The 13,907-nt window shown below is 36.8% G+C and overlaps 1 protein-coding gene and 1 pseudogene across 2 annotated transcripts in view; both read left to right on the forward strand.

The window, feature by feature from the left end:
- POLD3 (DNA polymerase delta 3, accessory subunit) overlaps positions 1-13,907 on the forward strand; it is a 48,080-nt gene that overhangs the window by 20,437 nt on the left and 13,736 nt on the right. Inside the window, exons 6-8 of one of the 2 annotated variants that reach the window (XM_054576267.1) lie at positions 3,974-4,238; positions 4,840-4,912; positions 9,015-9,177. In XM_054576267.1, the coding sequence (XP_054432242.1) occupies positions 3,974-4,238; positions 4,840-4,912; positions 9,015-9,177 (501 nt within the window). The remainder of the gene's footprint in view (positions 1-3,973; positions 4,239-4,839; positions 4,913-9,014; positions 9,178-13,907) is intronic. The other variant, XM_054576268.1, reaches the window with a different exon arrangement.
- Positions 968-1,697, forward strand: LOC129072749 (60S ribosomal protein L17-like; annotated as a pseudogene).

A 13,907-nucleotide genomic window follows, 5' to 3' on the forward strand; every position in this document is an offset into this window, starting at 1 on the left:
TTGTTGAGCCCCCTCATTACTCTCTTACTCCCGTCTCTGCTTGTCTAAATTCTGCCCATCCTTTAAGAACCAGTTCAAATGTTGTCCTTCAAAAGACTACTTCTAATTTGATATCCTTCTTCCTTCCATCTGAAAGCAGTTGATCTTCCACAGCCAGGATCAGATCTTGTTCATCTTTAGCATCCTTCACAGCACAGGGAAGTGATGGACTGTAATGCATGTGGGATTTTGGTTTTGCTGGCCATGGACTTGAGTTGTGGCTTTGCTGCTTAATACCCATGGCTTTGGACAAATTACTTACACTCTTTGAGCTTTGATTTCTTCATCTTTAAATTAGACATAATAATGCCTACTTTGTGGGGTTGTATTGAATTCAGGTCAGCTCCCCAGATACATGTTGAATGCCTACAACTTTGACAGATATTAGGCAAGGTAACTTGAATTCATTCAACAAAGATCTGCTGTGTGCCTATGACATGCCACACTCTATAGAGTGAATATGGCCCAGTGTCTGCTTAATACTCTGAGATGATAGAGATTTTGGAATCAGAGAAAATAGGTAATTAATTGGGTAGACATCATCATACAGAGGGAATGTATGGAATGAAAGAAGGACAGAAAACAAAACTCTAGGCTATAATTACTAACTGAGTAACCTTGGGCAAATTAACCTCTCTGTGCTTCAGTTTCCTCATCAGTAAAATTAAGCTGACAACAGTAGCAACCTTGCAGGGCTGTAGAGCATTAAATAAATTAATGTATGTAAAGTGCTTAGAACTGTGCTTGGCACATAGTAAGCACTATTTAAGTGATAACCATTTTAAAAGGATGGACAGAAAAAAGAGGGGCCCGAGAGGGACCAGCCAGAGATAAGAGGAAAATTACAAGAGTATGTGTAACTCTTCCCAAAAGTGACCAGAGGTCACCTCTGAAGATGGTTTGCTATTCACTTGACCCAGAAAACCCCACAAAATCATGCAAATCATGAGGTTCAAATCTTCGGGTTCACTTCAGGAACATTTGTGAAACTGCCCAGGCCATCAAAGGTATGCACATTCGAAAAGCCACCAAGTGTGTGAAAGATGTCCTTTAAAGAAGCAATGTGTTCTATTCCGTCGATACAGTGGTGGAGTTGGTAGGTGTGCCCAGGCCAAACAGTGGGGCTGGACACAGGGTCGGTGGCCCAAAAAGAGTGCTGAGTTTTTGCTGCACATGCTTAAAAATGCAGAGAGTAATGCTGAACTTAAGGGTTTAGATGTAGATTCTCTGGTCATTGAGCACATCCAGGTGAACAAAGCTCCCAAGATGCGACGTAGAACCTACAGAGCTCATGGCTGGATCAACCCATACATGAGCTCTTCTGCCACATTGAGATGATCCTCACTGAAGAACAGATTGTTCCTAAACCAGAAGAGCAAGTTGCACAGAAGAAAAAGATATCCCAGAAGAAACTGAAGAAAGAAAAACTTATGGCTTGGGAGTAAATTCAGCATAAAATAAATAAAATAAATACTAGTAAAAGTAAAAAAAAAGAAGTATGTGTAGTTGTAAAAGGTAAGGAAAGTTTCAAGAAGGAGGGTCTGAGAAGCTAAGTAAAATAGGAACTGAAGCGTTCATTAGATTTAGTGATGGCCTTGGTAAAAGTATTTTCAGTGGAGTAATCAGATTCTGGTCAGATAACTCTAGGAAATATGCCTATAACATGGAGAAAAAAGGAATTGAGACTAAGGGAAGATGCATATATTTTTTTAAGTTGAGAGTGCCTTGATTTTATATTGTTAGGAAAGAGTGATAAAAGAGGAAATGGTTGAAGATACTGGAGAGATGAGATAACTGATAGAGGACACATATATATAGAATTTCCAAGCATAGTGTCTGTAACTTCGATTAAAAATAGGGATCGTGTTTATTTTGTTAACCACTCTCTACCCCTAACAGTGCCTAGCAGATGGTAAACATTCAGTAAATAATTGAATGAACTAACATTAGACACTATTCTTTTTTTCTTTAGCTTAAAACCTTGAGTATAATAGGCATACAAATATTTGTGAAATAAATATTATGTAACTAAAGAGTAATAATTTATAAGTCTGGTGTCTTATCAAAAGATTACAGGAAACAATACTGATACATTTATGTAAATTGTATTATTAGATTTCAAAAATAGTTTATTAAAATCTAGTGATGGTATGTTGAGCTCTAAACATTTTTTATTCTGTTGTATCTAACAAGTAAGCAAACAAGAATAAAAGTGACTCAGAGGTTCAAAATGAAAGTTACACAGGGACCTCTAAAATAAATATGGCAAGTAGAAATATGGTAATAGGAAGCACTTTAATGAAACTTTACTTAAATACTTAAAGTAGCCTTGGTAAAAATGTGAAGAATTTATCTCCAGTAAAGAAGTTTGTATTTGGTCTTGAGAATTATGGGCCAACTGAGATCTGACTCATTGTTTCATGTGTTTTTAAGAAGTGCTGTGACAGGAAGAAAGTTGAAATTTTAGGATTGAGCAGATTCTTCTCTCTTCGGACACGTTCCCAGCCTAGCGTGGTCTCTTCCTCGTTGCCAATTCCTGGTCCTGACCCTAAGGTGTGGAATGTAGACCAAATGGAGAAAGAGTTGTCTTGGGGCCAACTTTAGATGTTGACAATGAAATAAAACATTGCTCTTTTTCTTGTACATGGAAGGACTGCAAGACCAGAGAGGTAGAGTAGTGGGTGAAAGGAAATGATTTCCGTCTGTTCTTAATTCTGATGCACAAAATATTTGTGTTAATGTAGGGTTTTCTAATGTGGACCACAATAAATCAGTGGAAGATTTTTGGAGCTGCAAGTTCTAGCTCTGGGGTTGTTTGGTCTGAAGTTACTTTTGAAATTAAATGATTTATCGGGGATTTTTTTCCTTAGAGCAGTTATTCTAGCAGCTCATTTTGAAGTTGTGCCTGGTTGATCACAAATTGCTTTTACCATAGAGTTTCTTGACCTCCATCTTCTTCCATCCCACCACCTACAAGCTGAGGTGATACATTGAAGACAGAGAGCCAGAAGCCTTACTTGCCACGGCTTAAATAGTCATTCTTTTAATATATATTTCCTGATACCATTATATGCCAGGTCTTATACTGGGTACTTTTACTTACCTACTCCCAGTAAATAAAAGACTGGGGGAAATAAAATGTTCTTTGTTAGGAAAAGTTGGGGAACTTTGCTTCAAATATAGCCTTTTGAGAAAGCTAAATCAGATATCCATTCACAATGTGGAAGATTACTTTATGGGTTTGTGTGAAACAGGCATATCTACAATGAATGTTCCCTTCAGTATCCATGCAGACAGTCCCAAATTTCTTCACTTGGCTTTGGATGTACTTTTCTGGTGCCATTAGTTGGTATTATTAGAAATTATTAACAAACAACTGTTAAGGACCACAGGTTATAGGAGCTAGTGGCGGTGTTCCCAGCTTCTTCCAAGTTTTAAACCATGATCCACTCTCACTAGGAGAGTTGCCAGGAAATTTGTTAATATTTAAAGCACTTAACTTTGATTCAGTCAATAGTTATTGCATATCTCGTCCTGTAAGATGAAGGTCTTTAAAAACAAGAGGATAACCATTTGGTTTCACAAGTATGGTGAAACGTCTAATCTTTATTATTGTTTGGTGTATTCTTACTATTTAGAATCAGGATGCTTTTTTTCAAAACAAGAATATTCAATATGGTGTGTTAGAGTCCATATACTAGTTTTGATTTTCAATCCTAGTCCTGTTACTATTGATAGATTTATAACCTAGGACAAGTCTCTGACTTCTCTCTAATACTTGTTTATCTGAATGAGAATTTTGCGCAAAATTATTTCTGAAATTTGTTCTAGTTCTACAATTTTCTTTTATAGTATTAGAAAGTATTATATTGAAGAAGGAAGGGTTTGAAAGTCAAGTTTGATATTGACATTAATGTGACATTTCTGTCCTTAGGTTTAGTGCCATACAGTGCGCAGCTGCAGTCCCCAGAGCCCCTGCTGAAACCTCATCTTCTGAAAAGTTTGAGCAGTCAAATCTTCAGGTATCAAGTGAGACACAAGCCAATAATGAGTTGACCACCAATGGTTATGGCCCACCTAGCTCCAAACAGATTTCCCACCAACCTAAAGGAATTATGGGAATGTTTGCCTCTAAAGCTGCTTCTAAAACCCAAGATGCCAGCAAAGAAACCAAAACAGAAGCTAAAGAGGTAACAAATGTAAGTCTTCTTTAAAGATGTGCCTTTCAGCTCAGAATGGGTAACTAGACAAGTGTTAATAGTTCTAGTGGCAGTAGAATTTAATTATATAAAGTTCTGATATTTAGTTCTAATTTTTATACTTTAGTTTGAATCTTTTCTGATATTTTCATCTGAAATAGTGTTTTTCTTTTGATAATGCTTCTCACCAATCCTTGAGCTATTAAGTGGTGGAACGAGCATTCAAATTTACTTCTGATGATTACAAATGTAATGTGTTGGGTGGTTTTCCCCATCATGTATCATTCTGCCTCTGATCTATTTTAATTCTGTCAAACTATAGTTTTTAAATACATTCAAGAAAAGTTTAGACATATTCATGGATAATAATTTTATAAGAACTGTGAGAATCTAAGCTTTGGAGATTAACGTCCGATACTGGCGGGTCTGGATTTGTTCTTATACTTAATGCATACACATTTTGGCATCATTGCATAAAGGCTGAACCATTGTGGCAGTGTGCTCTGCTATTGAAGGGTGCTTTTTTTTTTTTTTTGAGACTGCTACTTGAAGAGCAGCCTAAACATTTAAGAAAAAACTTGTGTGTTTTCTATGTTTTTAGGCTTCTTCAGCAGGTAACAAGATACCAGGGAAAGGGAATGTGATGAGCAATTTTTTTGGAAAAGCCGCTATGAGTAAGCATGTTTTTACCTTCTTTTGACCATTAATACATGAACGTTACTATGATAACTTATTACATATCTGAGGCCACCTTGTCTCGTTTTACCCATCTAGGACCCTACCATGTAGCATTTCTAAACCCTAACATAAATTATCAGTATGCTGATGAAAGGCCCCCAACCGGAACAGTGGATTTTATGGGTGAGCTGGGTTCAGCTTAGATCCATTGGAGTGTAGTTCACTATTCCTATGTTTACCTTCTGCCTTGAAAAGAGAATTGAATATTTGTTTCATAGAGTTCCTGAAAATGGGGATTAAAACAAAAACCTGGTTAAGCAGTGCAGTGTTGAGGTTAATATCTTGGATGCTGAGGTCAGTTTGCCCACTGTGATCACTGTTACTCTCGTCTCCCAAGGGGCTGCAAAAAGCAAAGCTTTTGCTTTTCTTTCCTTAGTTATTTTTACAGGTTACTCATAGTAATGAGTAAATTAGTGTGAATTAGAAGTGCCCAGATAATACTGGCCGTCTGAAAAATATCTCCTTTATTTATTTAAAAAAATTTAAATAAGAATTCTTTCATATGCAAAGAACCAATGGTCACATATTTTCATACTTCTCGTATCAAGTAAACATCCCCTGAGGGTATGTGGTAGAATACCAGGAAGAATGTAGGAACCGCAGGATAATTATAGCGCACTTTTTTGGAGCATCAGTTTTATAAAGATTTTGTGGGGAGGCATTTTATTATGTGCCTTTGCAAGCAAAATTAGTCAGAATTCTGCTTTTCTGTGATGGTCAAATTGGTGGTTGGAGGAGGGGTTAGAGTTTTTAATTTGCCATAAAAGCTATCAGAGAACATTTTTGTGTTCTGAAAACATATGGAAAATTTGATCCTTTCAGGTTACTGGGATACACAGTTGTATTCTTGCAAGCAGAGTGGACAAGGAGGGCTTCCCAATTCTGTGAAAGTAGATCATGCTGATGTCACTGGTCTCTGTGACTGGTACTGCTCCCCTGCACTCAGTCAGATTGTGTGGTTTCCTGGCAACTTCAGAGAGGTTCACATGTATATATGTTGTTTTTTTAATGCATGTAACCTTAAAAACCAGTGAAATTTTGAATTATTATTTTTTAAATACATAAACTATGAATATTTGTTAATTGTAGAAAAAATAAAATCAGCTCCTTCTCCAAGAAAAAAGCAAATGACGGATGATGGCGCTGCTTCGGGAGGGCCTGAAAGTGGGAGAGGGAATCAGTCTTTCAGAAGTATACACTTACTTACTCATGCGTGTTATTCAGCAAATATTTATTGAGCGCCTGTTGTGTCTTAGACACTGTTACGCATTGATGCTAATGGAGAAAATGTACACAGACGGGGTTCCTGCCCTTGAGGCCCTTATATTCTACTGACAGAGAAACGGGTACAAAAGCAGTGAAATGGTTCATCATCGTAATGTGAGGCAGGGAGTAAAGGGTGTTATGATAGAATGTAACAGATAGAGAAGAAAAACCTGGATAAAATAAAAGAATTAAATATTTACCTAATAAAAAGAATGGCTTACAAAGTTGATTATTTCACATGTTTTTTTACAAGGCTAAATGTTTAGACTTAAATTATGAGTATTCTTATATTTAACACATGATAAGATCATTGCAGTGATAATCAAACTTGCGAGTTAGATGAAGAGAGGTGATTGTGGAGACTTGAACCATTTACAACTTGATGCTGGACAATAATAAGTGTTAGCAAGGATGTGGAGAAGTTGAACTCTCATACATTGCTGTGGGGAATGTAGAATGATGTGCTCATTTTAAAAAAAGTGTGGCAATACAGCAAAAAGTTAAATATAGAGGTACCCACTCTCAGGTATCTACTCAAGAATTAAAACTTGGACATAAGTCTAAATGGCAGCATTATTCATAATAGCTATAAAGTGGAAGCCAAAGGTCCATCATCTGATGAATGGAATAAACAAATATGGTATATCCACACAATGGAATATTATTTAGTCAAAAAAGAATGAAGTTGTGATACATGCTACAGCATGGATGAGCCTTGAAACATTATGAGAAATGAAAGAAGCCAAAAGGCCATGTATTGTTGGATTCTATTTATACAGAATATCCCGAATAGGCAAATCTATAGAGACAGAAAGTAGATTAGTGCTTGTCAAGGGCTGGGAGTGATGAAGATGTTCTAAAATTGCATATTGGTAATGGGTACACAAATAATAACCACTGAATTGAACACTTTAAAAGGGTAAATTTTATGAAGTGTGAATTATATCTCAATAACAAAAACTTTAATGCTTTTTATGTAAAAAAAAGAATAGCATTTGGTGACAAAGTTATCATGTTATCTTTCTTTGCTTGAAAAGGGGTTTCATATTTTAAGATAAAAATGAGATGGTGTTAATTAGCCAAGTGATACAAGTATTGTGTCTTGATCAGATCACTCAGGTAACAAGCAAATGTGATTAAGTTTTCCTTTACAGTTGCCTGAAACTGTTGCAATAACTACCTCTTTACCAGCTAATTGGCCAAGTGTAGTTTAATATATGTATAAATTAGATTTCCTAAAATGCTGTGAAACCAAGACAGAATAAAACTCTCATTGCTGAATCTGTATGATCAATGGTATTTTAATTCAGATCAGTTTTCTAAAATCGATATATTTGATGTGATAGTCTCTTTCCTTAACCCATGAGATAGGTAGAAAATATTTGGAGGTTTTTTCCTCCTAATGGTGTAACTTTTAAACAGATGCTAACAAAATGATGTAAATTATGTAATAGAGTGCAGACTTTAAAGATACACTTGCACTTCAGAGAACTTTCTTTGGGTCACTCACTGACCCCCGGATTCCTTGGAGATACATGTTTACTCTCCCGTGCAGTTTGGTGGGAAAGTTTGAGAAGTACTGCTACTTGAGAACGGCTGTAGTGAAAATGCAAGAGAGAAAACCACCACGGGCCTGGTCGATTCGACCATTCAGACTTACCGTTGAAGTTTTCAAAAAGTAAAGCATAAACAGATTGCATGTTATACTTTTATCTATCACCTATTCTTTCAAATAATATACTTTATTTATAAACTGCTATACTAAACTCTGTGTAACAGCCAAAAACTAAGATAGCAATCATTATTTTCTGTACTGTAGATGGTTGAAGCTATTTTATGACATAATACCAAAACTACTTATTGAAGAGCTTCATGCTGTTTACAACTTTCTAAGAGTATTTTGTGACTTCTTTGAAAAAAAAATCACTGAGTATAGCATATCATTTATATATATTTCTAATATAATTTTTCAGATGGCAAGACCCATTCTCTTAAATTTCTTAGTCCTTTGCACTACACCATAGTTGTTGTGTTTTTCAGCTTGATGTGGGGAAAGTGGTTAGGGCTTTGAGGAATTAAACTGATTTAGGTTCCTGTCTTGGCTCTTCCTTTCCTATCAGTGTTACTTTGGGTAAATCTCTTAACCTCACATACTGATCTCTTTTAATACTTACAATAATCTTGTAAATATTACTCTGGTTTTTATAGAGAAGACTGATTTTAGATAAATCAGCTTGCCCAGAATGGAGTGGGATTAGAACCAAACTTTTCTGATTCCAAAATAGTTTTTCAGTAATATCATTAAGGTAGTAGGATATTAAAGTATCCAGGTTTAAGAAGTTAGAATATAATAGAAAATGAGATCCTAGTACAAATTTATGTTGTCACTATTTGTAAACTGTGTACTCCTGGGGAACATCTTTTAATCCCTCTTACTCTTAGTTTCCTCATCTAACAAATAAGAATGGTATACCTCATAAAGTTGTATTTGTTTTTTTCTAAGCCTTGCTTTTACTCTCATTTGCCGTGGGGGCTGTGATATTATGAGGGATTAGCAGGAGGCAGAAATGGAAACAGTTATAGCTAGAGTGGTAGTTGGAGAGGAGAAATGTTCTCTGACTAGACCGTGAGCTCTGTTAGGACAGGGACTGTTTTTTTTATCCCTTAAGTCCCTGTTCCTAACATTACCTGGCACTTAGTAGACTGTCAAAGGAATGATAGATGAATATTGCACGGTGGGATTATACATCCTCTGTTATACTTTATTTGTAGATAAACTTAAAGTCAATTTGGATTCAGAGCCAGCAATGAAAGAAGAAAAAATTGTGGAACAACCTCCACTGTCTGTCACTGAACCAAAGCTGGCAGCCCCTACAGGCCTGAAGAAACCCAGCAAAAAAGCAGAGCCTGTTAAGATGCAGCAGGAGAAAAAGAGGTAGGAAAATTTTGTCACTTGTGGGGGAAGAGTGTTTCTGCTGGGGTTGAGAAGGTCTGTTTGGGCTTATTGACAACAGGCAGTTTTCAGCTGAGCACTAAATCCTGCTTAATGCCTTCAGGATACAGCTACATAACCCAAGTGAGGGGAGAAGCTCCTAGCTACTGCAGCAGAACTGGAATCTGCATTTTAGATCATTTAAAGCCCCAAGTCAAGTTTTTGGGCCCCATTGATCTAAATCAATTGTCTTTTCTCCTTTACTTCATTTTAAATTTGTGGACATGGCATAAGTGTGCCTGATTGTGTGTCTGTTTTTCCCTTCAAATTGCGAATGAAGGGTTACTCTTTCCAGTCAAATTTAAGAGAAAAAGTTCTTTGTTTTCTTTTTATATCAATGAGTTTATTTTTCAAGTGGTAAAATGTAATTAGAAAAGAAAATAAAAAGCACACAAGCTGTTAAAAATGGATCCAGGAATTTGAGACACTACCTCATAGTTGGTAGGAGTGAGTTTGTTGAAAGAAATTCTAAAGGGCACTGTCACACTGATAGGCCCAGAAATACTGGACTCCTGTGGCACGGATGGGGATACTCTACTAGAAGAACCTCAACAAATTTGCTGATGTTTCAGAGGGTCAAGGCTCTGTCCAGTGGGGCTCACCTCCTAGAAACATGTGATATGGATTAAAATGTCCCAATGATGGGTACAACACTCATTGCTGATGACTATTGCCAGGAATGCACTAAGTATTTTAGCACTAAGTATAATGTTAACTGTATATTTTTAGTGGATGCCCTTTACCAGATGGTAGAAGGTGTTGAATTTTCACAGATGCTTTTTCTGCATTTATTGAAATGATTGCACAGTGTCTCTGTTAAGGTAGTGAATTACGTTGATTTGTTTTCAAATGTTAAACCAACCTTGAATTCTGGGATAAAGCCCTACTGGGTGGTGATATATTATTCTTTTTATACACTGCCAGATTCTATTTGTTAATATAAGGATTTTTTTTTTTTTTTTTACCTCTACACATTTACAAGGGCTATGGATCATTTATTTTCTTTTTTTAAAATAGACTTTATTGATTATACTATTACAGTTGTCCCAATTTTCTGCCTTTTGCCCCGCTCTGCCCAGTATCCCATTTCCTCTAGCAATCCCCTCCCCCAGCCCTTAGTTCATGTCCATGGGTCATGCATATAAGTTCTTTGGCTACTCCATTTTCTGTGCTGTTCTTAACATCCCCCTGTCTATTTTGTACCTACCAATTTGTACTTCTTAATCCCTGCACCTTTCCCCCCATTTTCCCCCTTCCCCCTTCCAGGTGATAACCCTTCAAATGATCTCCATATCTATGAATCTGTTCCTGTTCTGCTTGTTTGCTTAGTTTGTTTTTTTTATTTTCAGTTGATCGTTGTGAATTTATTGCCATTTTAATGTTCATAGTTTTTATCTCCTTTTTCTTATGTAATTCCCTTTGACATTTCATATTATCATAGCTTGGTGGCCCTGGCTAGTGTGGCTCCATGGAGTGAGTGGTGGCCTGGAAACAAAAGGGATGCCTGTTCAATTCCCAGTCAGGACACATGCCTGGGTAGCAGGCCAGGTCCCCAGTAAGGGGCACGTGAGAGGCAACCACCCATTGACGTTTCTCTCTCTTTCTCCCCTTCTCTCTAAAAATAATAAAATCTTTTAAGAAAATAATGACTTGGTGATGATGAACTCCTTTAATTTCACCTTATCTGGGAAGCAGTTTATCTTCCCTTTAATTCTAAATGATAGCTTTGCTGGACAGAGTAATCTAGGTTGTAGGTCCTTCCTTGCTTTTCATCACTTTGAATGCTTCTTGCCAGTCCCTTCTTGCGTGCCAAGTTTCTTTTGAGAAATCAGCTGATAGTCTTATGGGAACTCCTGTGTAGGTAACTATCTGCTTTCCTCTTGCTGCTTTTAAGATTCTCTCTTTATCTTTAACCTTTGGCATTTTAACCTTTGACTTGGTGTGGTCCTCTTTGGGTTCAATTTGTTTGGGACTCCATGTGCTTCTTGGACTTGTATGTCTATTACCTTCACCATATTAGGGAAATTTTCTTTCATTATCTTTTCAAGTAAGTTTTCAATTTCTTGCTCTTCTGCTTATTCTGGCATCCTTATGATTTGGATGTTGTTATGTTTGGAGATGTCCCAGAGGCTCCTTAGCCTATCCTCGTGGTGTTTTTTTTTTTAATTATTTTTTTCTGCCTGCTGTTCTGATTGAATGCTTTTTCCTTCCTAATGTTTCAAATCATTGGTTTGATTCTTGGCTTCATCCCCTCCACTGTTGATTCCCTGTAGATTTTTCTTTATTTCACTTGATGTAACTTTCATTTCTGCCTGCGTCTTTTTTATGCTGTTGAAGTACCTAGTGAGTTTCTTGAGCATTCTGATAACCAGTGTTTTGAAGTTTGCATCTGATAGGCTTATCTCCATTTCATTTAGTTCTTTCTCTGGAGTTTTGTTCTTTTCTTTCATTGGGGCCATATTTCTCTGTCTCCTCAATTTGGCAGCCTTCTTGTGTTTGTTTCTGTATATTAGGTAGAGCTGCTTTCATTCCATGTCTTAGTAACATGGCCTATTGTGGAAAAGTGCACCTGTAAGTTGTATTATGTGGAGTCTTAGGTATTCGCCAGGGCACGGCAATCCATGTCACTGCTTAGTGGCGCTGTGTAGGGGAGGGTCAGGGAGGGGACGGTGCTGCTGTCTGGCCTCCAGAGTTTTGCCTGGGAGGATTCTGTCTCCTGGCACTCATCCCATTGCCAGTCACTTGAATTTCTCCCTCTGTGCCACTCGTGCCCTTCCAGTTGTTGCCCTGGTGCTGAATCCCAGAGGGATTGGGTCTGCATAAGTCCTAAGTCTGTTTCGGGCCCTTTAAGAGGAGTCTCCTGCGATCCCGCAGCTTCTTCTGCTGTCCCAACCCCCAATGATTTTTTACAGCCAGAAGTTATGGGGACTTATCTTCCCGGCACTATAACCCTGGGCTGGGTGGTCTGGTGTGGGGCTGTGATACCTCAGGAGCGAGGTATCCATCTTGACTTTTATCCACCACATGTGGATGCAGGACCACCTGTTTTGCATCTCTGTGTCTATCCACACTGCTCCACCTCGCCAGCATCTCTGCATCGCCACCCCTCCTACCCATCTGGATGAATGTGGCTTCTTTAAATCCTTGGGTGTCAGACTTCCATACAGCTCAATTTTCTGATGAATCTGGGTGATACTTGTTTTGTAGTCAGTTGTAATTTTTTCTGTAGTTGTGCAAGGAGGCGAAGCATGTATTCCTATACCTCCATCTTGATTGGAAGTCAGTTATTTTCTTTTCTAGTAACATTAAACAGATTTCAGTATTAGAGTTATGCCGACTTCTTAAAATTAGTTGGGAGGAGTTTACTCATCCTGTTTTCTCTTTGTGTATGATATATATTATTTTTTATTAAAAGTTTGATAAAATTGACAAGTAAATCTGCGTCTGGAGTTTTTCTTTTGTGGGAAGGGTTTTTGGGTTTGTTTTTTTTTTTCTTAATGAATTTTATTTCTTTAACTAGAGCTCTTCAAATGTTCCTGTTCTTTTTGGATCAGTTTGGTTGTGTTTTTAAAGGAATTTGTTTCATCTATGTTGTTGAGTTTATTGCCTTAAAGTTGTTCATACTATAGCGTTATTCTTTGAGTATCTGTAGTTACCACTACAGATTCCTTCATTTTTGTCATTCCTAATATTGGTAATATCTTTTTTTGTCTTTATCAGTCTTGTCAAAGGCTTGTTAATTTTAATCTTTTCCCCAGAAGTAATGACTTTTAGCTTTATTAATTTTATCTACTTTATTGATTTCTGCTATTATTTTTGTTTGCCTATTTTGGGTTTAATTTATGATTTTGTAGTTTAAGGTAGAAAAATAAATTAATACTTAAAGTTACATAATAAATAAAGTACTTAAAGATAAAAATTATGTCTCTAACACACAGTAGGCCCTTGATAAATTATTTGGCTGGCCAAAAAGTTTGTTCGATTTTTTCTGTAAGGTGGCTCTAGTAGTGGTGCTTAGTTATCTTTAACTTCCTTTGAAACAATTTTGTTAGATTTTGTCGTAACAACTGTCATAACAGCATTTAAGAAAAATGTATCAGAATTGGTGAAATTTTGTGTAGCCATTTTAATACTGAAGATGGAAAAAATATGCAACATTTTTGGCTTATTATGCTTTATTATTTCAAGAAAGGTAAAAACACTACTGAAACCCAAAAAAGGGTTTGTGCAGTGTATGGAGAAGGTGCTGTGACTCATCGAATGTGGTCATTAGAATTACCTCGAGGTCTCTTATCTCCACCTTTGCTCATATTGTTTTTTCTCTTTAAAATGTGTATCCCTTTTCTATCTGATGAACCTCTACTTAGCTTATAAAGATTTCAAGTAAAACTCATATCCCCTAACATTTGTCCAGTAAAATTTATCCACATTGTACTATAGTTAGCAGTGTCTATATCTGTTTTTCCAGTCAAAGCTCCTTGAAATCAGTATTCACATCCCTAGTGTTTAGCAAAGAGCCTTATATATATATGTAGGTAGAAGCTACTTAATTCTTGTTGAATTATTGAAAGGCTGTAGCGGGAGTAAGAATTTAGAAAGATTCTCAATAACCTGGTAATGGTTTCTAGTGATCCATAAGAAAGCTAGAGAAAATTTTTATTCTGGTCATCCCA

Source organism: Pteronotus mesoamericanus, unplaced genomic scaffold, assembly GCF_021234165.1.
Source record: "Pteronotus mesoamericanus isolate MK-2021 breed Mesoamerican mustached bat unplaced genomic scaffold, CSHL_Meso_final contig_33, whole genome shotgun sequence".
NCBI classification, from domain to species: domain Eukaryota; kingdom Metazoa; phylum Chordata; class Mammalia; order Chiroptera; family Mormoopidae; genus Pteronotus; species Pteronotus mesoamericanus.